General features: G+C 46.1%; 2 protein-coding genes across 2 annotated transcripts in view; both read right to left on the reverse strand.

The window, feature by feature from the left end:
* The window catches only part of PGM1 (phosphoglucomutase 1), a 29,871-nt gene extending 10,665 nt beyond the window's left edge, over window positions 1-19,206 (reverse strand). The window contains exons 1-3 of the mRNA XM_054165402.1: window positions 18,914-19,206; window positions 1,019-1,181; window positions 600-746 (exon numbers count right to left, since the gene is read on the reverse strand). Of these exons, the coding sequence (XP_054021377.1) occupies window positions 600-746; window positions 1,019-1,181; window positions 18,914-19,159 (556 nt within the window). The 5' untranslated portion in view covers window positions 19,160-19,206. The remainder of the gene's footprint in view (window positions 1-599; window positions 747-1,018; window positions 1,182-18,913) is intronic.
* Window positions 19,207-22,056: 2,850 nt separating this feature from the next.
* Window positions 22,057-25,184, reverse strand: part of EFCAB7 (EF-hand calcium binding domain 7) — a 28,806-nt gene continuing 25,678 nt past the window's right edge. Inside the window, exons 13-14 of the mRNA XM_009909991.2 lie at window positions 23,382-23,489; window positions 22,057-22,238 (exon numbers count right to left, since the gene is read on the reverse strand). Of these exons, the coding sequence (XP_009908293.2) occupies window positions 22,164-22,238; window positions 23,382-23,489 (183 nt within the window). The 3' untranslated portion in view covers window positions 22,057-22,163. The remainder of the gene's footprint in view (window positions 22,239-23,381; window positions 23,490-25,184) is intronic.

A 25,184-nucleotide genomic window follows, 5' to 3' on the forward strand; every position in this document is an offset into this window, starting at 1 on the left:
ATTCTTGTCCTAAATGTTTTACAAGTCTTTTTTTAATGCATCTTCATATTTCACTGCTGACAAAAGTCATGTGTGAAATGTAATGGCTTTTCCACTCCCCAAGAGTGGGAGTTTCCCATTCCCCATGGGAAACCATGGCAGGGGGAAAATCAGTTGCACAAATTAAACACTAACACTAGGATCTTTCCTCAGGAAAATGCCCCTTAACTGCAGAGTTTGCAACCTTACAGACAAAACAGTCTCTGAAAATTGGACTTGATGATTTGAAAGGCCTCTTCCAAATGAAAAAACTCTATGATTTTAAAGACCTTTGATGGATCAGATTCACCTCCTGAAGAACAACCTTTCAAATGACAGAAACTGCATCTGTACAAGAAAGTATCTGCACAAGGTAAGATATAGGCCAAAAGAAAAAGCAAAGCCTGGATGCCAGGGTGACCAAAAGTGATGTCCTTGCTTGGTTTACCCAGGAGGTGAGGAGAGGTCAGAATGGCTATGCCTGTCCTTTAGAGAGACCAAATGTCTTTACCTGCTCCATGGCAGGTCCACATTAACTCCAGCAGAAAGGAAACTTTCTAAGAAGAAGAAGAGTCATTTACCTGTAAATGGTTTAAATTTGTTCTCCAGGTCAAACTGCTGCTTTCCAATGGTGCTCAGGTCCACCTGGAGATCTGGGCAGATTGCATATTCTTCAATCTTCTTGCTGATCTGGAAAATTTTGTCCGTGATACCTTCTGGAGCAGGACCTGAAAGATAAAACAGGCAAGGGGGAAGATGTTAAGGAATCAGACTGCAATAAGAGTGTGATTCAGAAGCACAAGAAGAGATCTGGAGCTGGCAACATCTCCCTTGAAGAGGAATATCAAGGTATGAGGTAGGGGCAGATCAATCATCTGCTCTGTGCTGGGAAACCCATTGCTGAGGGCACTGAACCTCTGTGATACTACAACAGTTAAATTAGGTTCCTTGGGGTCAACACAAGAAATGGCCAAGCAGAAACAAATGAGAATGACCTTACCTCCATTGGCAATATTAAATTTAATGCCAAAGTCCCCATTGGGCCCCCCAGGGTTGTGGCTGGCTGTCAGAATGATGCCACCAATGGCTTTGATCTTCCTGATGATGCAGGACACAGCTGGGGTGGAGAGAATCCCATTCTGCCCGATGACCAAGCGGCCGATCTGACAATGAAAGAGGAAAACAAACCTACAGTGAGGCCCAAATCCTCAGACCAGCAAAACTGCCAACCCCAAAATGCAGGTAAGGCAGAGGTGTATTGAGGGCAGAGGTGCTGCTTCTCTGCAGCCAAACAAGTTTTTCCTGGGAGGCTGCCAAAGCTCCTCGCTGTATCTCATGAAGGTCAACACCTAACCCTTTCCTGTTGTGCCTTTTTAGCGTTTTCCTTTGTGAATGCTGCAGCTCAGATGGACATGGCAAATTGCATTGAAGAGCTGAGCTTTCCAGAGGCATCTAAACAACAACCAAAAAAAAGCCCAAACCCCTTTGGCTATGATCTGGAACTTTGCTTTCAAAAGGCACAATGGGACTGAGAGAGGCCAAATCAGAACAAAAATTGAACAACATCACTATGCCCACAGGAGCAGCTGCACACCCTCGTACTCACAGCACGTAACAAACCTCCTGTCCACAACTACAGACTGAATCCAGACCAATGTGGTAACAATGCAAGGTAATCAGGACCTGCTTGCTCTTGGAGATCACACAATTAAACAGAATCATAGAATCACTTTGGTTGGGAAAGACCTTTCAGATCATCCAGTCCAACCATTCTCTTAACTCTTCCAAGGCTGGTGCTAAACCACATCCCCCAGCACCACATCTCTGTCTCTTATAAACACCTCTTGGGATGGGGATTTAACCACCTACCCTGGGAACCTGCTCCAGCGGTTGAGAACCCTTTCAGTAAAGACATTTCTTCTAACACCCAACCTAAACCTCCCCTGATGCAACTTCAGGCCATTTCCTCTCATCCTATCACTTGTTAACAGGGAGAAGAGACCAGCATCCCCCTGGATTCAACCTCTTTGCAGAGAGCTGTAGAGAGCCTCCTTTTCTCCAGGCTAAACAACCCCAGTTCCCTCAGCCACTGCTCACAGGACTTGTTCCCTAGACCTTTCACCAGCTTTATTGCCCTTCTCTGGACCTGCTGTAAGACTTCAGTGTTTTTCTTGGAGTGAGGGCCCCAAAACTGAACCCAGTACTCAAGGTGTGGGCTCACCAGTGTTGAGTACAGGGGGACAATCCCTTCCCTGCTCCTGCTGGCCACAGTATTGTTGATCCGGGCCAGGATGCTGTTGGCCTGGATGAGGATGAATTATTTTTCTGGAAGAACATGCTTCTTACTATAGCCCCAAATGAGGTGCTAGAGATTTAAAAACATACCAGACTACTCTCCATCAACTGAGGAGATCAAACAGAGAAAAGAGGAGGATTTTCATTCCACACAAGCTGAGCCAGGAAACAAAAGGCAGCACTGCCAGCCTGAAGGTGTCTGCTCGGTGCTAAGCCAAGGGCAATGGATGACTGCGATTCCTCTGCCCTGGCACTGCCTGGTGCTAAGCCTCAGCTCTGCTGCCCAGCCCTTGTTACATGCTCCAGCTGTCACAGACCAGCTGGGCAAAGGAGGTTACCGTGAAAGAACTGCACCTCTAGCAAATGATGAGCATAAACATGAGCCAGCACCTTATCAGCTCAGAGTAAGTGCCCTGCTTTCAGCTGGCCACAGCACAGTGCCTATCTACTAGTTTATCATGACACACATTCCATTTAGAGTAGCCCAACAAACACAGGATTGCTTTTTTGCACATTCTCAGCCTAAGCCAGCACACCTTGCTTCATGTTTTATTCCACCCTCCAAGTCTTGCTCCTTCAGTTTCACTGAGAATTAATGCAGTCTCTAGGCAACTCCTCCCTAAAACCTCATCTTGTGTTTCCCAGCTTCCCTTTGAGGGTCAGGTACAGCCACAACACCCTTCAGCATCAGTGCTCTGCTTGCATCATAGAAGCATAATCGCAAAATGGTGTGGGTTGGAAGGGAGCTTAAAGATCATCTAGTCCAACCCCACTGCCATGGGCAGGGACACCTTCCACTCGACCAGGTTGCTCAAAGCCTCATCCAACCTGGCTTTGGACACTTCCAGAGATGGAGCATCTACAGCTTCTCTGGGCAATCTATTCCAATGTCTCTCCATCCTCATGGGGAACATTTTCTTCATATTACCCAATCTAAAATGAGCTTCTCCAGTTTGAAGCATCATCCCTCATCCTGTCACTTCATGCCTTTGGGTAAAGTCCCTCTCCAGCTCTCCTGTAGCCCCCTCAAATATTGGAAGGCTTGCTCTAAGGTCTCCCTGGAGCCTTCTCTTCTCCAGGCTGAACAACCCCAACTCTCTCAGCCTTTCCTCACAGCAGAGGTGCTCCAGCCCCTTGATCATCTCCATGAAGATCAAAGGATGCGGCTGAGAACTGACAAAACTGGAGTTTCCCTCCCAAACCAAGCAGCAGGAGAACTGGGTGAGCACATCAGATCCACTGTCCTTACCCAACTTGTCCTCTCTGCACACCTGAAATGCAGCTTTTACATGAGCATTGCTGCTACTGCAGCAAGGAAGGAAAAAGAACAAACCAGCAAATAAGCAAAGAAGCTGTCCCTATACAAGCTGCTCTTTGATCTAGGGTCCCCCCTTGGCTTCCAGAGGCTTTTAGCTTTCATTCCCTGCTCATCCCATGCCAAATCCTTTGTAGTAACCACTGGAAAAGGTTGCTCAGAGTAGTACTGTGCTGAGCAATTCACACTTCATCTCTTTTCATGCCCTGGAATTTCTTATGAGAAAAATCCAAGGCTGTAATGATGTAGAAATCCCTTTCATGGAATGCTCAAAAGACACCCGTTCAGCAACAGAGCCGCTTTGTGCAGTCATTTTGGGTTACAGCATTTTGAAGCAATCCAGGCAACAATTCCACCCCGGTTTTACTGAAAGCCTCACTAAGATGCAATAAAGGAGACCTCCTGCAGTCCCCCTCCTCCCTCCAGTAGTGAAGGCTGATGCTTTCACACCAAAAACATGTTTTCCAGGGCCAAGGAAGCTGGTGTCTACAGCTCCATCATGTCATCAGCACACACTTCCAGTCCTCCTCCTGTAAAAGGAATGCATCACAAGATGCACCAATCCCATATACAAAATCCTCAATCTAAATAGACACTCTTCTGTTTATACAAGCTAGGTTAGGTGCACAAACTACCTCTGTCATCCCCTTCAATAAAATAATCATTTTAAACACACAGTGTGGTGGTACTGACACAGCAAGGGTGCTCAGAACAGTTTGGAAACCTTCCACCCTCCCAGGCTTGGAGCCTCCACAGCTTGTCTGGACACCCCAATCCAGTGCCTCACCACCCTCATGGAGAAGAATTTCCTCCTAATAGCTAATCTAAATACAGCTCCTTTTTGAATACATCACCCCTCACTGTTGTCACTCCATGCCTTTGTACAAAGTCCCTCTGCAGCTCTCCTGTGGCCCCCTATAACCTTTGGAGATGTAACAGTACCTGTGTCTGCCCAGTGCAAGCAAGGAGATTTTTGCATGCTCCAAGCACAATACGCATGACCTCCTCATGGCTCTTTCTGTCTGAAAACATCCTTAGACTCATCACTTCTATTCTACAGAGCAAGATGAGCACAATGCTGGTAGGTATTAGCCAAACTGCACAAAAAAGCAAGCAATGAAAAATATCAAAACCAGCAGCAGAACTAGCTTTCAGCCAGACATGCTGGGAAAACATGCATGAGAGAAGTCTCAGCAGGTGACAAGCAGCCTAATCCCACCTTTGCCAGTAGAAAATCTGTCCTCATGTCAACCAGTCCAAGCAGCAAGCCAGGCTCTTTATGTACATTTTCTATCTCTTCTACTCAGCCCAAACACTGACTTAAGGGCAATACAACAATTTGTACTGCCAGAGGAATTTTTTTCCCCCAAGATGGAAAAGATCCTGATTTTAATAAAAAAGTTCTCTCCTCCTACTTGCCCATTCCCTACTAATTACCCCATTGTCATCAAGGATTTTCTTCTGTCAAATTCCTAAAAGCCAGGTCTTTCAGCTTCAAGTTTGCTCTGTACTAAGAGATCCAGGAGAGCCCTCAGAGTTTTTAATTCTTTATAAGCAGAAAGAAACAAAGAAACTCCCCAGTGCCCAAGAGTCTTGCAGTGCACCAACCACGCTCTGCTGCAAACTGGTGCTTCCAAAATGGAGATTTCCAGCACAACCAGAGGTTGCCACTCACTTGCTAACTCTGAGCTTATTTCAGTTCTCAAAGTCCTTATTACACAGCCACCATTTCTTACCTGCTGGGAAAGAAACAGTCACCTTTTGCCTTCACCTTTGCTGAGCAGCTCAGGTGGATGCTGGAAGAGCTTCTGCTGAGCTGCCACTGAACAGGAAACCACAGCTCTACCACTTACATCGCCTCTGAACACCACCAGGGATTTATCATCTGAAGGACAGACAACAAAATCCACAGGTGCCAAGAGCTTGTGGCATCTCAAAACGCAAAATGAGAACACACAAAAGCAAGCAGCGTGTATTTCCCTGTGTACTCCCATGCACTTCTACCCAACTGCATCACAAAACATCACAAAACCAACAGTCATTTCTCTACTGCCAAACTGATCCTTGTTAAAAAGTTCACTATCAGCAGTTGAATAAAGCCTTGGGGGGAAAATAAAGCTCCCAGTGACTAGTTTATTTTGTTTTCCTGCACTTATCGGCTAGACAGCTACAGGAATTGAAGCCATTTAACGTTTACCAACCCCATTGGCAGCAGCCATTTGGACTATCAGTTCCACTGCAGACTTATTAAGGTATCTCCCATCACCTCCAACTACCATAGAAGATCCCTGTCGGTCTCTTAAGTCTATGGAAAAAAAGATACTCTGGATAAAATTCTGCAAGTAGTTCATCTTGGATTCAAAATAAAAGGTCTTCTTCCGTAATCCACTGGTTCCTGGTTTCTGATCATTGTAAGGAGCTGTTGGCATGGTCACCAGAGGCAGAGGAGCGTTTTCCATGTTCCTTTTTCATGCAAATGCATTGAAAAAGTAAATTAGGCCAAAATACAAAATTCAATCTTGACACCGGCAATGGCCCACCTATTAGAAGTTCAGTGAAGGCGCTGAGCACCCAAAAATAGCTCCTTGAACCTTGAGCTGCGTGTAGTTCTGTAACTGAAGACGTTTTCTTGCACTTGTTGTGGAGGATCAATGTCATGGGGAACACACAATTCCACGCTGCCCCCCCTCACTGAAAGGGCTGGGGAAAGGGCATTTTGGTCCTCTTGATCATCTTCTGTCCTCCACGGGGGCAGCTCCTCGCCATCCTGCGCTAGCACCCACTGCAGAAGTGCCAGGGGAGCAGCTCGGAGCGCTTTGCTCGGACGCAGCGAGGCGCTGCCCGGCGCAGCCCCAGCGTTTTGCCAGCCAAGCAGATCTGTGCGGCAGCGCCAGGCCCTCCTGCTGTGCCCCTGGGCAGCGGCTGCCCGGGAGGTGAGCTCCAGCGGGCACGGCACAGCTCTGCTGGAGGTATTTTGCAAAGTCTGGGGAGCTAAAGGTCACTCTGAAAATGGAAGGCAACGGATCTGTTACCTACAGTTTGCTCACACAACTCCTGCTCTGATAACCTGACTTCTCCACAGACTCCCTCTCAAACACAGGGACATTCTCCACAATGAACTGTGGGTTGGCACCACAAAACCTGTCAACGGGGCTCTGAGCAATCTGCTCTAGTTGCAAATGTCCCTGCTCACCACAGAGGGATTGGGCCAGATGATCTTTAAAAGTCCCTTCAAACCTACAGCATTCTGTGATTCTATAAATCATTTGGAAAATGACGTATGATAAAGCTACTCATTTTGGAGCAGCTTTAACACAGGCAGAAGAGACTCAAATAGCAGCAAAGTTTCACAGAACAACAGAACCACTTCAGTTGGAAAAGACATTTCAGATAATTGTTTTTTATTTGGAATGATACCTGAGTGTGAGGACAATTTCAGTAACATCTTAAATTGTGAAAGCAGTGGAATACATTTCTGGGGAGTGACCAGCAGTGGCTGCCGACAGCCCTTAAAATTTCTTTATAGAATCACCTTGGTTGGAAAAGACCTCTAAGATCATCCTGTCCAACCATTCTCTAACTCTACCAAGGCTGGTGCTAAACCATGTCCCTCAGCACTGTATCTCTGCCTCTTTTGAATACCTCCAGGTATAATGAGTCAAGCACTCCCCTGGGGGTCGCTGTTCCAGTGGTTAAGAATCCTTGCAGTTGAAGAAGTTTCTTCTAATTACCCAACCTTAACCTGCCCGGGTGTAACTCGAGGCCATTTCCTCTTGTTCTATCAGTAATTTCTTGAGAAAAGAGACCAGCATCCACCTGGCTTGAAACCTCCTTTCAGGGAGTTGCAGAGAGCCAGGTCTCCCCTCAATCTCCTTTTCTCCAGGCTCAACAACCCCAGCTCCCTCAGCTGCTCCGTACCAGACCTGTTCTCCAGACCCTTCACCAGCTTTATTACCTTTCTCTGAACCTGCTCCAGCACCTCAGTGTCCTTCTCATAGTGAGAGATGTCATCATCCTGAATGTGGGGAAGGTAACTTTGAACACTAGACTGAAATCAAGAGTTTCCTCCAAACTTTTTCAGTAACACTCAGAGTCCTCTGTCCAAGCTGCTGGAAACAATTTATAGATGTTCCTGGAGCAATTAAAGAGCATACACTTTGTAATGACTCAGTTTGTCCTGTCATTAAAAAACAGGCAAGGAAAAAGGAGATGTGTACACAGCTGAACTGGGACCATTTAAGCAGGAGCTCACAGGACTGTTTCCTGAGGTGCTGATTCTGTCATTGCTCCAAACTCAGATTTTCATCCAGGGGGTAAAAAGATCCTGTTATATGCATCAGTGTGTTAAAACCAGGCCGGGTAATTTGCATGAGACTGAGGGGAAACTTCATGACTGAAGGCAGAAACGTACCTCTGGAGAGAAAGGCTCTACCTGGCCTTCTGTGAATGCATCAGCCAGGTCCCTCAAGGGTGACGAGGAGCCAGATGAACTTCCCCAGGGAGGAGATTCAATTCCCAAGGAAGGGGAATTTAATTCAGGTTTGCTCTCAGCAATCAAAGCTATTTCAGCCATCTGTGGGAAGGCCAAAAGCTGCTGCCCCACACAGCACCTACCCAAGGGCCAAGCTCTGGCTGAGAAAAAGCCAGGACATTGTGGGGTGTTGACATGAACGCATTACGTGAGAATCAAACTGCCTGATCCATCCAGAGCTCTCACATCTCAGTGCTCCAAAAGTATTTTGCATGGGCTTAGAATCTGATTCCCTAATTCCTCCCTTTTCCCCACCAAACCACACTGAAGCATGTGCACTGCAGAACTAGGACAACACAACTTTCCCACCAGCAGTGAGACTGCTGGGATATGCAGCTACACACGACTGGTTTGTGATTTATACCCCCACACTACCTCAGCTTCCTGCAGCTGAAATGCCCTTTATTTCCAAGCAAAGGCACAGGCTTCCCTCTAGTGGCTCAGAAACCAAAATTCAGCTCCTAAAATATGCTGATGAGCCTCGCAACAGTCCCCTGGCTGGAAAAGCCCTAAGCAACCTCTTTTCCTTGTTAATACCAATCGAGAGAAACTTGCTGCCCTGCAAAATGGTGTGGCATTAGGTGACAGGAGGAGGGCACAAGCCACCTACCAGCTCTGGAGGCTTCATGGAAGAGATGTACATGGACTTACTGGCAGGAAGAAGGCTTATGGAAGGTCAGGAATTTTTCTGGTTATGTTCAAGTGCACTGACCAGAGGAATCAGACTGAAGTAAGCTGGGAGGAAGGTGCTGGTAAGTAGCACCGTGCTTGCTCGCATCAGATGAAACACATTCTGGGGCACCCCAAACTGTGTCCAAAGAGACAGAGACCTACTGACCAATGGCATCCTGGGCTGCATCAAAAGCAGCATGACCAGCAGGTCAAGAGAGCAGAGATTATGCCCCTCTGCTCTGGTGAGACCTCACCTGGAGTACTGCATCCAGCTCTGGGGTCCCCAAAACAAGAAGGACATGGACCTACTGGAGCAGGTCCAGAGGAAGCCACAAAGATATCAGAGGGCTGAAGCACATCTCCTTTGAAGAGAGGCTGAAAGAATTCAGGCTGTTAAGCTTGGAGAAGGAGAAGACTTCAGGGAGACCTTATAGCGGTATTTCAGTATATGAAGGGGACCTACAGGAAGGCTGGGGAAGGACTGTTTAGAAGGGCCTGTGGTGATAGGATGAGGGGCAATGGTTTGAAACTGGAGTAAGGGAGATTTAGGTTGGACATCAGGAGGAAGCTCTTCACAAAGAGCGTGATGAAAAACTGGAACAGGTTGCTGAGAGATATGGTTGAGGCCCCATATCTGGAGATGTTCTAGATCAGACCTGATGTGGCCCTAGGCAGCCTGATCTAGCTGAAGATGTCCCTACTGACTGCAGGGGGAGTTGGACAAGATGAGCTTTGAGGGTGCCTTCCAACCCGATGCAATCTGTGAATATGTGAAAGCTCAGCAAAGGTGGATCCTTATCACCTTAAGGACTGGAATGGAGAGTAGGGATGGATCTTTTGACCTGGGAGGCTTTGCTTGGATGACTCTGATCATTACAGATCAATTGCAGCCTGGAAAGTAAATCAGCAGGTCATCTCCTCCCTGCCCAGGACTGGCACAGGCTCAAATACACCTTGGCTATCCTACAGAAAGTTGTAACTTGTTATTGAAATCTTTTCCTCCAGGTAAGCTGTGCCAGTGCACAATTATCCTCACAGCAGTGTTTCCCTACAACCTGCCACACATCTTCCTTGCTGTAATTTAAGTCCTTCTGAGCAGAGAAGACAGATTGATCCTAATCCTCTTCCTGACAACTTCTCAGACAGGAGAAAAAAACCCTTTCAGCATACAGACTCTGAATGCTCTCTCCTTGCTATAGCAAACAACCCCAACCTCCTTAACTTTTCCCCGTGGCATGATTCCTAGGTCTCTCATTCCTCATGACAGAGGCTGGTGAAGTTGTTTGTGTCTCCAGCTGTAGGCTGGGACATTTGCTAGCTTAGGTCCCCTTTTACTGTCATACAAGAACAGTTAATACTATGAACTAACTGTTGACTCTAGTTAATGACAAAAAGACAAACAAGACTGGTTTGAGATGACTTAACTTCACCAAAACATTGTGGAGCACACAGCTCCTCCCTTGGCTGGATACAGTCAGTCCCTGCCCTACCCCATCTCCTTCCCTCATCCCACCCACTTGGAGCTGTGGCTGTCTAGAGCCATCCCCAAGCCTGAGACCAGGCAGCTGCGCTCTCCCGGTTTCCCTCTTCAACACTAATTCAACCCCAGCACAGCTTTCCTCCAAGCTACATCTTCTACTTCAACACTCAGGCAAGCAAAATAGTTGGGGAGAAAACTCACAGTGCAAAGGCCAGACTGAACAGTAATTCCCTCTTCACATTCCCTGCAAACACCCTTGGGTCAGACTTTGCTGAGGTGCAGGGTGCTCTCCTCTCTGAGCAGCCCTTCCTCTCCATTCCTTTCAGTTTCTTCCCACTCTTCTTCTATTAACACTTCTTTCTCTTCACTCCACTGAGTGGAGCCAAAGTACCTGCTGCGGAGTTGTGTTTAGTTGTGTTTCTTTTCCAGCTTCTCAGGAGTTTTTCTGACAGCAGCCAGCTGGTGCTAAGCTTTATCTCCCTATGCTCTCGCTCTGTGGTTAGTCAAAATGTTAAACTGCATGAAACTGCAGGGAACAGACAGAGTCAAACCAGGTGGTTTGCCCCTGTTTGGGGATTTTCCTTTAAGACAGAAATAACATTTCCCTAGCTCCTGCCCACAGAAAAGTTCTGGTCCCTGCCGTGCTGCCTGCACACTCACCATAAGAGGGTGCCAAGAGCCCTGAAGAACCCTGCTGTCCAGCTGCCAAAACCATGCACTTTCTGCTCGAGTGCAACTCAGGTCCAGGCAGACACTGCTCTGTGTGTGACATTTGGCAATGTCAAGACAAATGGAGCCAAAGGAAAATAAACAGACCAACTGCAAACCTATTAGTCATGTAAGGAGTGTGGCTCCAACTGCAAACTTCTTTTGTTTCCCTAAGAATTAATTAAGAAGCTAAGATTTGCAGTCACTGCAGAGATTCCAGAGAGGCAAAATGCCTGGCAGCATTCCAACGACATGAGAGCAACCACGTACACGAGTCACCCCACACTGGAGATATTCTCTACCTACACTGCACCACGGTGAAAATGACATGACCACCTAGATGGGTGACAAAAAAGGGCTCTGCAGGGCTGATGATCAAACCACCATCTGCTGGGCTGCTGTAGACACAGTGCTGGGCTCCAGGTTTGTCACCCCAGTGTGGGCTGACCCTCCCCTTTCCTGGGAAGGAATTACACATTAGCAGCTGAGATTGAGAAACTTTCAGTTCAAAGGTTGCCTCTTCCAAGCACACCCACACCTGTGTGTTACCTTGGACTGCCCTAGTGTTTGCTGTCCTGGGGAAAAGGAGAGGGATTCCAACTGGTTTACCTCCAGTAGACCCAGGAGTGCTCCAGGAATTTGTGGCCCCAGGCCCCTGACAGATAGGCCCTGTCCCTGGATCCTCTTAGAAACTGGTACCTAAACTCAAAAAATCCTGAATTACAAAGCACAGACAACATTGTGGAGGGCACTGACAGTTGCTAGCATGAGGAGCAGGGTTGTGTTTGGTTAAACTTTGCAGGGTCAGAGACAGAAGTGTACAGGGTCCAAGGTGCACAGAGCCAAGCTGTTATCTGGTAGCAAGCCAGTAACCCCCAGTATGCATAGGTGATGGTGAGGTGGCTGTACATGACAGGGAGTAACATGGATAGAAGGGAGAAGGGCAGATATACACCAGTGTTTTCTCACAGACTCACTAGGGTGTGCTGGAGAAGCTTCATCAGAGGGCCCAGCAGCAAGAAGCAGCTAAGAACAGCAGCAGGAAAGAGAGCTGGAAGGCCTGTGGAGAGGTCACCTACACCCTACCCTAGGTACAGTCAACCATCCCCAAACCATTCTGGCTAGGGATTTTCCTGGGCAGAGATTCAGGGACCTCCCCAGGCAACATTTTCCTTTCATTAGCCTTAAGCTTTCCAAATGCTTTTTAATGTCTAACTTACACCTCCACTGCTGCGATTTTAACTCTTGCCCTGTCCCCAGCACACCAGAAAACAATTTGTTGCCTTCCTCCCTGCAACACCACTGCAGCCTCTTGCAGCCTGCCAGCATGCTTCTCAATCTCTAGGCCAAGTTCATTCCTTCATTAAGGGTCCTATCTGCTCAACTCCAGGTCCTTCCTGCTGAAGCCTCCCTCTCTGAGGGGTCACATTCCCGATCAGGACTTAGCTCCTTGTCAGAACTTTCTCTCTTGGGTTTCACTAACAACAAACTTATTTTAAAATCTAAGAACAGTGTCTATTTTTTCTGGATAATGGAATGACATTGCCAGTTGTCTTTGTGGTCTACTCACCAGATATGCTGCTTACTACAGTACTGTGCAGCCTGTCCTAGGATTAAATATCTGCATATTACATTCATAATTCATTGCTTCTGCCTGTGCAGTCTTTGTACTTCTTCTTACTGATATCCCATGGGATTTCTGTTTTGTTTCTAAGATAGGTTCCAGCTCATCCCTTGAAGCTTTAATCAATACATTGACTAGCTCAGAAAGAACCATGGCAGGATGGCAGGGACACAACAGAGAACACTTCCTGAAGGAAGGAATTGTCCCTATAATCAACAAATTCATATCCTTTGGCCTACTTAAGGAGAGTGAATCTACATACAACACTCCCATTTTGCCTGTGAAGACACCAAGGAAAGGTTATGAGTTAGTCCAAGACCTAAGAGCCACCAAAAAAATTATAGATCCTGGGGCAGCTCAGTCTTGGTAAAAGACATACAAGGTAGCACCTATTCACAGCCCAGCTCACCCATCCCAAACTTTGCCCTGGCAAACTTTCCTGCATGGGAACAGGCTGAGAGTGCTGGGGCTGTGCTGCCTGGAGAAAGCTCCAGAAAGACCTCATAGCAACATTCCAGTACCTGAATGGGGCCTACAAGAAAGCTGGCGGGGGGACTTTTTGCAAGGACTTGTAGTGATAGGATGAGGGGCAATGGCTTTAAGCTTGAGGAAGGCAGATTTACACTGGGTATTAGCAAAAAATTCTTTACAGTGAGGTTGGTGAGACACTGGAACAGGTTGCCCAGGAGGTTGTGCATGTCCTCTCCCTGGAGGTGTTCAAGGCCAGGCTGAAGCCTTGAGCAACCTGGTCTAGTAGGTGTCCCTGCCTGTGACAGGTGGGTTGGAACTAGATGATCTTTAAGGTTCCTTCCAACCATTCTATGATTCTATGAAAGAGAAGTCATCAGACTCCATCCTGCTGCCCCAGAAGCACAGGCAGAGCTGAGGTTTCTGCTTATGCAGTGTCATTGTTCCAGGAGCTTACAGTTAAAGCCCTGCTAGTATGAATTTCAGCTCTGTCTGCTGGATTTGCAGAGATTAACTGCAAAGCACCTTAGCTCTCCCCTTCAGCTGGAGTTTCATTATTGTAGGGTTTACAATTCCAAAAAGGCACTAAACTGGACAACCTGACCACTGCCTTAATAACCTTCAATTGCAAACTGATATAAGCTAATTAACTTTACAGGCAGAAAGAAGCTAAGCCAGTGCGAGAGCAGTTTCCAAGCTGCAAGAGCTGCTACATGCGTGGTTGCCTTCTAAACCCCACCATAATCTGAAGCCAGTATGTCTCTCTGTATAGGAATGCTCATGGCACAACTGGTATCCATTTCCTTACTTCCGATACCACATCTCAGTTTCCCCTTCTGTTTCTGAGGAAAACAGCAACATAAGAAAGACCAGAAATGGAGGTTTTTCATAATGGCCTGCAGGATCCAGCATCACTGCATCCAACTCTGGTACACAGGGATTGCTTTTTAGAAGAAATTTCTTTATGATCACTTTAATTTGATGGAGTTTATACAAGAAGCTTTTACTTAAAGGGAAGACCTGACCCTGAGGACTGAGGGAGTAATAGGTTGCCCAGGGAGGCAGTTGAGGCCCCATCCCTGAAGATATTCAAAGTGAGGCTTGACAGGGCTCTGGGCAACCTGATCCTAGTTGAGGATGCCCCTGCTGACTGCAGAGAAGGTTGGACTGGATGACCTTTGGAGGTCCCTTCCAATCCAGACCATTCTCTGATTCTATGATAATGATGCTGATTGCTGAATGGATGCTGGTCTGTAAACCAACAAGGCTCATGCTGACTGCACAGTATTGTGTGGAGCCAGGAACAAGCAGAACAAGACAAGAACACCAAAAATGAGACAAGAACAAGTGATGCTGAGATAGGGGTGAGCAGGAACAAATTCTTCCCACCAGTAGGCCTAAACAGACAGGTCCCTCTGTGACCCTTCCACAGCTGGGATGCTAAGGCTAGGAACATGGGCATGCTCCAGATGGGCCCAAAATGTGGCTCTCCCAGCCTGCATTGCACCGTTCTGCTTATTTTGGGCTCAGTGGCACTGTCAGAATGGGAACTGCCCTGGAGGCTATGGCAGAACAGACAAAGCAAAAGGGAGCAGGGCTACAAAAGGAGAGGAGTAACAAATCAAGAGCTGCTGTGCAGCAACAGAGTTTAAACACTTGGCTTCCCTGCGGTAACTGAGTCGGGGGAAAAGCTTAATAGCAGCCAAGCCAGGAAACCAAACTTTCCAAGGAAGGGAACAGTATTTATGATGAAAGCACTGTTTGTCCTGCAGCAGGAAAACAAAACCAGGCTGGTATTTAGCATGCAAAGCACTGCCTGGCATTCACAACACCTTCAAGCCATTTATTTTAATGTAGCTACTTTGCAGCACTTAGAAATGTTTATTTAAGAAGGAACTGGGGGCACAGTAAATTTGCTGAATGGCAGGTGACAGTGAATCAACCTGGTGCTGGTTGTATGGTCAGATCTAGATTTACAGCTTCAATTCAGTCATTTTTGCTTGGTTTTGACAGAACTCTTTGCCACAATTCTGCTCTGACAGGTGATGCTCCAACAGCAGCTTTTATTCATGTAATTTAAGAGTCAGACTGATTGTGTGGGAATAACATCAAGGAAGCCTGGCACAACAGACCAAAACAGCAGGGCAGGCTGCACTGGATGCCAGCTGAGCATGGCAAAACCAACAGCATCTATGTTAGTTGACTTAGATAAATGCTAACTTACAAATAGCATAAACATTTCTCAATCACACAACTACAAATCACAGAATCGCTGAATGCCAGGTTGGAAGAGAACCCAAGGATCATCTGGTCCGATTAAATTGTGTTATTCTTAGTCAAACACATGTACTGAGTTACACATTAACCATTCCAGATGGAAACAAAACTAAACCCCACTCTTTTTTGCCTTTTAAATTTTAAAACTGACACTCACAAACTGTGGTCCTTGAGTTTTTCCTGTGGGTCAAGAGGACCATTCAAGCACATCTTAAAATAAGGTGATTTTAAAGTATTAATCCAATCACCTCTTCATCCCCAGGACCAGAAATACAGCATGAAATTGTCAAGTCTCTCCAAGACTTGGCTGCTGGAATCACAGAATCATGCAGGTTGGAAAAGACCCTTGGGATCATCAAGTCCAATCAGCAGACTCCCAAGAGCCCCAGCACCAGAACAAAACCAGTGTCCAGGATCAAATTCCCATTTTCTGAAGCACACTTTCTTAACAGCAGTAATCCACCCTTCTCCTTGAAGACTAGGCAACTTCCAGTTACTTCACATTTATTATGAAGAAACAGGATCTTCATAGGCTCTTACTCAACCACCCTGTGGCTGGGATCTAATACTTTGCAGCTACAAAGGAAAAACATCAAGCAAACAGCCCCTAACCACTCCAAAACAGGAAAGCAAGTACATGGGAACTGATTAAAACCCAGCATTCTTAATGTGCTCGGAGAAGTTCTGGAGGCTCCAACCCTGAAAGTGTCCAAAGCTGGGTTGGATGGTGCCTTAAGCAACTGGTCTAGTAGGAAGTATCCATGCCAATGGCAGGGGGGTTGGAACTAGATGATCTTTAAGGCCCTTTCCAACCCAAACCATTCTATGATTCTATGATTTTGCATTTTCTAATGGAACTGTCTATACTTGATCACCTCATTTCTTGGGACCTGATGGGTTTGCCCTTGTTGAGTTTGGCGATGCAATACTTGCACTGTCTTACGCAGCCAGTGCCACTCAAATGCAGCCAGCAGTTGTGTATCAAGTTTTCAGTGGCTTTAGAGTCACTGTATCTCTTTCTGGTTACTTATTTAGGCTTTGCTGCTATTTATTGGATGATTTGGGGGATATTTTGTTTTCCAGTGTTCCCTTCTGAGGTCTTTTTCCTTCTCTTTAAGTGGGATACTCAGATCAACAGTTTTGTGGTGCTTTTCATCTGTTAGTCCTCTCTGAAGCTCTGGGGGCAAAAAATGGGGCAGTTTTATGGCACTCTCCAGCACTCCAGCAAGTCTATAGCACTACCTCTGTTCTGCTACAGCAAAGGGATAAAGAACCTGTGTCAGTAGATGACTGGTAATGCAGTCATATTGCCAAATTTTTGCTTTAGATAGTCTAACATTTTCTCTCAGGACATGGCCATTATCTTGGTTTATAAATCATGACTTAGAATGAAAAGCTTTAAAAGTATATTTTTTCCCTTCATAATGTCTTGGCTCCTAACCCATATATCCGTCCCCTTGTGTTGTTCCTTTACCTTGTTTCCTTTTTGGCAGCACTTTGAATTCACATGGACCACAGACTACAAGGCAAATGCCCATTAGCAAAGGAGCCCCTTGGGACCTGCTTCTGCAGTGCTGCAGAAAGCTCAGTGCTGTAAAGCTGCACACACACAAGTGTCTGCAAGATCAGGGTGGAGGATTCAAGCAATGGCTGGCTCTCAACCCCTTCCCAAGAAGACACCTACTCAGCCCCCAGGACTGAGCTGAGACCAGGGACAGAGAACTCCTCAGCACCTGGAAGGCTGCCACATCCCACCAGGCTCTAGATGCACATCCAAAAACCTGCACAAACTCAGGCTTTGTTCCTAGGGAACAAGTCTCCCAGTCTGCTTCTTGACAAGGGTCCAAGGTGCTGCCAGGGTGTGCAGTAAGGTGTGAACACTGCATGTTTCACCTCCAACCTCTCCTCAGAACAAATAAACAAACCAATGTCTGTTGCTTTTTCCATCAAGGAAGGCCACACAATCCATCACTTCCACACACCACAGCTGGAGCGGCAGAGGGATGCTGAGACACTGACTGAAAGTTGAACAGCCTCCACAAGTCACAGAAGATACATTTATACATGGCTTAAAAATAAAGTTATTTCTTTATTTATTCCATTAGAAGGCAGCTATCTCAATGTATTATTTTTTTCAGGCATTTAAAGGCTTTGAGGAACACAACTGCCACGGGGAAGCTCGAATGGGTAACCCTAATGTCCAGCCCTAACCACCAAGCATCCATCACTCTCTTTTTGTTGGTCTGAGGAAGAAAGTTTGCTGCTGCTGAGGGGGAATCAGATGTTCCAGGAGAAGGGTATGTTTTCATCTGGAAAAGACCACAAGGGAAAATCTTCCCTTTGCACATCCAGCCGCAGCTCAGCTATCCCTGCCAACATCATACTCTCTGTTCAGCTTCTCTTGGGCCAACCAAGGGACAGCACCAAGACAAATCTATAGAGATAAAGACTCCAGCAGTGAGATGTTGTCCAGAGCATCCCACCCAATGCACCTCACTACCAGCACGTTGTGCCGCTGGTTTGTGTTGTCAGCTGGAAAATACAACCATCACTCAAAGCAAGAAAAAGCAGTAACAGGAAAGCTGTGCTTATTCCACAGGACAACAGCACAGGCTGGGATGTATCCAGTACAACCCTGTGGAAAGGGCCCAAGGGGTCCTGGCGGACACAAGCTCAATATGATGATCAACAAGGGCACCACCAGCAGAGACAAAGAAGCCGTCTAATTACTTTTCTTGGTGCTGAGCATGCCACACCTGGAATGCTGTGTACAGTTTTGTTCCTCACTATAAAAAAAAAAAAAGATGGGGACAGGCTGAAGAGGGTACAGAGAAGGGCCAGCAAGATGATCCGAGGACTGGGAAGCTGCCAGATGAGGGAAAGGATGAGAGAACTGGGTTTGTTCGACCCAGCAAAAAGATGGGTCAGGGTAAGACCTTATCACTGTGCCCCAATACTTAAAGAGTGGCCAATGAGAAGACGTCAGACTCCCTTTTTACAAGGAGACACACGGGAAAGATGAAGGGTAGTGGGTTCAAATTTCTCCTGTGGAGATCCCCCGCTGGACACAGGAGGGAAATTTTTCACAAGAACCATCAGCCTTTGGAATAATCTCCTCAGGGAAGCGGTGGACACTTGTAAGATTCAGCTCGACAGAGTGCTGGGCTAGCTCATCTAGATTCAGCTTAGTCAAGAAAGGTTGGACCCTGATCCTCGAGGTCCCTTCCAGCCTGGGCTTTCCTGACACCTCACCTCCGCCCTAGCAAACCCCACCGCTCCTGCAGGTACCCAAGGGAGGTGAGACACTAGGTGAGTTTCAGTGCGTGGAGCCTCAGCTGTCCCCACGCCGGGCCTCGTCACCTCGTGTGTCATTCACTGCTTCACTTCCACGCACAGGGAGCGATTACTCACCGCCGCTGTCCCCCAGGCACCCCCTGCCCGGTACCCGCCTCCGCCCCCGGGGCACTGCCGTTTTCCCTCCGACGGCTGCGGGGAGCCGTGAGGGAGCGCGGCGCGGGGCCTTACCCCGTTGGCGGCGGCGATGCGGACGATGAGTTGGATGGCGTCCCTCATGTAGAAGCGGCCGTCCCCCCCCACCACCAGCGTGGCCTCTTGCCGCTCGGCCGGCGGCACGGTGGCCAGGATGCTCTGGATGAAGTTCTCGGTGTAGTGGACATTGCTCTGGAAGACCGTCACCCGCTTGCGGAGGCCGCTGGTACCGGGTTTCTGGTCGCCGTAAGGCTTGGTCTTCACGGTCACGATCTGCACCATGGCCGGTCCCTGATGCGAGTTCCGGGCGGCCACGGCGAGAGGGGGGAGTCGGCCTCGGGCCCCGCCGCCGCTCCCGCCCTGCCGCCCGCCCCTTAAAGGCGCCGGCAGCCCCGAAGGCAGGGGGAGCCCCCTGCCCTGCCTTCCCGGCAGGAAAAACTATCCGGGCTGGAAAAGGGGGATAACCACAACCTGAGGATGTTCAGCAAGGCCAAGTGTAAGGTGGTGCACCTGGGAAAGCATAACTGGCACAAGGAGGACATGGACCTTTGGGAGGGGAGGCAGAGGAGGCCACAGCAATGATGGGAGGGCTGGAAGTTCTGTGCTGTGCCGCTGTGAGGCCAGACTGAGATAATCGGGGCTGTTCAGCCTGCAGAAGAGAAGGCTCCAGGAACACTCTCTAGTGGCCTTTCAAAAAGCTGGGGAGAGACTTTTGAGCAGGGCCTCTTGTCACAGGACAAGGGGTGATGGTTCAAAACTGAAAGAGGGAGATTAAGACCAGAGAGAAGGGAGAAATGTTTGACACTGAGGGTGGTAAAATGCTGGCTCAGGTTACCCATGCTTTTGACAGAAAAAGTTAGATCAGATGATCCCGGAGGTCCCTTGCAGCCTGGTATTCTATGATCTACAATTCACAGCCTCACTCCGGCAGCAAGATGATGCCAGTGTGAGGCTGCCATCTCAGAGGATGCCCATGCTGCCAAGCACTGTGTGGGAAGTGGAGGACTGAGGACAGAGGTCCTCAGAGACAGGGTCTGACCACTCAACACAAGCAAGAAAGCCATCCAGTGCTTCCAGAAGTGGGGTCAGGGAAGGGCAGTCTTAGTAACACCACAAAGAAGCTGCAGTTTGTTACTATAGCTTTAGTTCTCAAAAGGCAGACAACATCCCAGAAAGACACTTTTCCTCCCCAGTGTCTCCCATGGAAGAAATGAGGCTGACATCTGTGTTCATTCCTAGAAAACAGAAGGTTTTTCCATTTTGGTGGTACACGGACTTAGAACAAACTGGGATTGACTCTGCAGATAAACTAGATCTCTTACCTCCTTCAGGGCAGGAAAGGTAGAAGCTATCATGAAGAGCTAGCTTATGTTTCCACCTAAAGAGGCAGATAATGAAACTCTTCCTAGCAGTAAGAGGATCACCAAAAAAAGGTTCCAGTCTGTATTGCTGTGGCATGTTTACTAGAGCCTACCTACAGCAAACCCAAGACTGTTCAACTGGAATGATTTTTCTGCTAAGAACTTCAGCTTTAATTGTTCCTTTCCTAAAATGCAGGAAAAGTTCCATAGGGATTCCTGCCACATCTAGCAAGGCTGATTTTATTAACAAAATAAATGTAAATAATGAAGTGTTGTGCTGTACAGGCAGAGTGCCTCATGATGCCCAGCACCTCCTCAGAGATGTAGCTAGAACTGCTGTTGTACCCACACACACCTCGCCTGAGGCAGCGTTTACAGAGCTCAACCACCTGCTAGAAATTACCAACTATTTCTGGGGCCTCTTAATACAACTTCTACTCTTTCTGGACAATTCTGAAAATGAAAACAATGTCTGCTGTACTGGCTAAGAGAAGAAAAGAAAGAAAGAAAAACTGAAAAATCACCAGCAAACCTGCCTGAGCAGCAATTGCTGAGGCATGTAAATCACTGGCAGCCTCCAGCAGGGCTCTCATTTTGCAACTGACATTTACTTGCCCAGGGTATGATTACATCAGGGTAACAGCAGAGTGCAGGAGTGGCTGGCAGATAAATATAGCCTTTCAGGACTGCTTGCTGCCCTTCTACATGAGGTCACATATATTTCATGTCTATTTTAAACTCGGACACTTTTAAAGCATCCAGCGGTCAGGGTCATGATTTTTTTTTCCACATTAACAGACATTTAGAAGGGCCAGAAAAACGTAAGAGGGTGAATATGTCTGAATAGTACCTTGAAGCTGGTTTTCACTCCTATTGCAGCCTAAACTTGATGGGCTTCAGTCTCCTTATTTCAGCTACCCTGAAAACAATTAATGATAACTGTCAAGAGCCACAGACAAACCTTCATTTTCCTCAAATCAGCTTATTTGCTTATCACGTAGAATCACAGAATTCCTCTGTTTGGAAAAGACCTTTAAGATCATCAAGTCCAACTATTCTCTAACTCTACCAAGTCTGGTGCTAAACCGTGTCCCTCAGCACCACATCTTTGCCTCTTCTAAACCAGGGATATGGATTCAACCCACTCCCTGGGGAGCCTGTTCCGGTGTCTGAGAACCCTTTCACTTCAGTGAAGAAGTTTCTTCTAATGTCCAACCTAAACCTCCCCTGATGCAACCTGAGGCCATTTCCCCTTGTCCCAAATATGTAAAGGCAGACTTTATTTTATATAAACCAGTATGAATTCAGGCAGTAATTACTGAGACTATGTGTAACATATTGTCATCAAATGACAAAATAAAAGGGAAAGAACCAAATCCTTGATCAGGTGGCAAAATAAATTCGTGAACCCCACCCCTCATGACAGAACCACAGGAGTGTTTAGTGAGAAGTCCATCAAACCCATTTATTGAAGCAAATTTTTTCTCAGTGAAGCAGTTCTAGGGTGTGATGGAACTACATCATGTTATAGAAAACAAGAACATACCTGGGGAACCAACCTTTATAAACCACAATTTCATCACAACTGCCAGCTCTGGTACTGAACAGCACTAATTTTCATCACGCCTCAACGTTTCCGTGTCTGTGCATTTCATTAGGCTCTATGTGATAAATACTCTGCTAAAAAATGTTACACACTTAAGAGTTATCCCACCCCTAAGCTATCCCTATAAATGTTTCTTAAAAGCCATTAGCAGAAGTGTGATAGCAGCAATAAGTATTTCTGTGATTCACTGGCTTTAATGAACCAATCTCAGTACAAAGGTATGCCTGCTTTTGGAGAAGGATAAGACAGGAAATTGTCATGAAAAAATTGCCTGGTTTAGTCTGAATGCTACCAAGAAAAAGTCTTCTTGCAGGAATGTTTAACGTACGAGGGAATGCACACAATTATAAAGCCACTCTTCCTGCTCATTCAGCGGCATCACATGCTGAGAAACCTGTGCACAAGAGAGAAAAGAGAGAAGAAATTGTTGTTTATTACTGAGAACCTCAAGTGCTATGGAAGCTAAACAGTTTCAGGACTTACAATGCTAACACTAAATAAACACCTAGCATCTCTAATAACAGTTGGTGTTCAAAACTTACTACTGAATTGCATGACAGCAAAATACCATTAAGGGGCACTGAGCCTGCAGGTTAGATTGAATGAAGCCAAAATTAACATTAATTAAACACCTTCCAGGATCAGGCAGTAGGTATCTAAAGTGTCAGTAGCAAAATTAGAATAGGCCCTAACCCTGCCCATGTCATGGGACTGTCCCTGTTTACCACGAGTTTGAATGCAGCCACACTGGAAAACTGTGAAATATAAACCAGTTTGGATGCTTCTCCTTTTAAAGAGAATCTCACACTTTTAAACTAGTAAAACCTGAATTTTTCTTCCCAAATGAGTGAAGAAAAATATCATCTGCATTTATAATGCTTTTCTGAATCTTATTCTATGCCTTAGAAGCATCATTTAGACTTGTCACTAAGCCTGCCCAGCAGAGCAAATTGTCTGGTGGCTGAACATGATCCATAAGTTTAGTCTAACAAAAATCAGCCATCTGCAAATCCCACTGTGCATAAAGAGTGCAACTTAATTGCTTCTGACTAGCACATGCTTGGTCTGTTTCTCATAGAGATCAACCTATCTGATTAAAATCTGCCAATTTAAGAAAGAAAATACAGCTTTGGAAAATGAGTATTTAAAATATTCACACAATCAGAGAATGCCAGGTTGGAAGGGACCCAATGGATTATCTGCTCCAACCATTCTAGGTAATAGTATGGTTTAAATAAGATGGCCCAGCACCCTGTCAAGCTGAGTCTTAAATATTAGTAAATGATACAATAATGGGCAACTGGAACAGGCACATGGACGAAAAACTGAGCAGCTATAAAGTTTTATGGCCATCTGCACGTCCAGCTTTGAAACATCAAGAACTCGATCTGATCCGTACAGGTGATGAAGATGCCACAACCCTACATGCTCATTGTCATGCTAAAAGATCTGCAAGAGGAAACTGTAAAGATGTGACATGATTATTTTTGTTCCTTTTTGCTCAGATTTTAAGTTGGCTGAACAATAAAAATCTTACCATCATGGATTTTGGTGCCACTTCCACAGCAAAAACAGTAAGCCCCCTACTACTCAGGCAGTTCTTACTCTGCTCGTTGTTGACATGAATAATCACTTTGTTTTCAGACTGTGAGTGAAAAAAACATGAAGGAACTCATTAGTCTTACTGGTTAAGAGGCTGCCCTTTATGTAACAACTCCACATTGCACTTACATCCTCTGGCTTTGCTATTTTATGAGATAGAAACACTTTAAGGATGCTGATGTCTATTCTCCTGATAGACTATCAGTTCCAAATGTACATCAGCAGAGCCCAGATCCACTGGTAAAAGTCACTTAAGAGTCACTGAAATGACTTAAGCACTTAACTTGGGAATACCATTTAGTGAGCAAACTATTTAGATTCTAGCAGCTTACAGAGTTTCAAGAGGTGACTGGTCAAATTCACGCTAGATTTTACGTACAAAGAAGCTATTTCTCTCTCAAATAGTCCTTGAACTGCAAATCACTAAAGGTGAGGACAGCAATCTGGAGAAGTGCCACTGGATGGGCTGATACAAACAAGAATTGTGCAAACAAACAGGCCATTTCTGAAGACTTCATTAATTCATGTTAAAAAAACCCATCTGATGAACTTAATAGAAGTATAATCACTTAAAGAAAAGATGCTCTTGCAAATGCTATGCAAGGAGGATCCAATATATAAAACTCAGATAACAGAAAAGCCTGTAACTATCAGTTTATTCCAGGGATAAGGAATCCCCAGAAGAGGGGATCTTCTCCATGCTCATCAATATCTAAAAGGTGGAGATCAAGAAGATGGGGCTGGACTCGTTTCAGTGGTCCCCAGGGACAGGACAAGAGGCAACTTCTATCACTGCATAAATATAAACACAATCTAGTGTTAAGCTGCTTGTGGCTTTGATCCACTGCTCTGGCATTACTTTGGTGAAGTCCTCATTTCTACAAGGCAGTGAGATAAAGGCACACAGAAGAATTAGCTGTACAGGAAGACTGTTATGGCAAGAGAGACAAGGTCACTGATACCTAGCAGAGAAGGTACATTACAGTAACTTTGTGCTTTGGGTAACGTCCCACTATTTATTTTGGCAGAGAAATAGGCAGAGAATAGGAATAGTACTGCTTAGACCCTGAGAACTATGTGGCTCTGTATACCAGGTTTTTAATCTCCCCAGTTCACACCCTCAGTAAGGAGGGTTAGAAGAAAGACACCTTTCCCTACCCACTGATTAAATACATAGGCAAGACTCCCTCAGGAGCCAGCCTATTTCCTTAATCACAGAAATAACAAAGAAACAATTACTTCAATTTAAATAATCAGTACAGTAACTGAAGATCTAATCAGACTGCACAGCTTAGAAGATGACAAATGCATTAGCCTGCTTTTTTATTATTTAACCCCAGACATTTATAATACTAAAAAAAAAGAAAAGGCCTCTAATGAGGTTTATGAGGAAGTGCAACTATTTGCTTCAACACAGAACAGAGGTATTGCTGAAACTTAAATGACATAAAAGGCAGTGGTCAGTAATTTTAATCAGACAGCATCCAGTTGCCTCTGTACAGACCTCATCTCCTTCTCTCACATATCCCCAAACATAAAAATAACTCCAGCATGCCCACCCTAAAGGGCGAAGTGCAGAGCTAAACCTTGAGTTCCAAGGAGTCTCAGCATTCAGTCCTAATATAAGTCCACCAGCACACCCCCTTTTGCATGTTTGCCCATTTAAAAATACACTTCTTGCTGGGATCTTTCAAGATTTAATGCTCCTTAAGTTTAGTACCTTACTGCACTCTCAGTT

Source organism: Dryobates pubescens, chromosome 11 (assembly GCF_014839835.1).
Source record: "Dryobates pubescens isolate bDryPub1 chromosome 11, bDryPub1.pri, whole genome shotgun sequence".
NCBI classification, from domain to species: Eukaryota; Metazoa; Chordata; class Aves; order Piciformes; family Picidae; genus Dryobates; species Dryobates pubescens.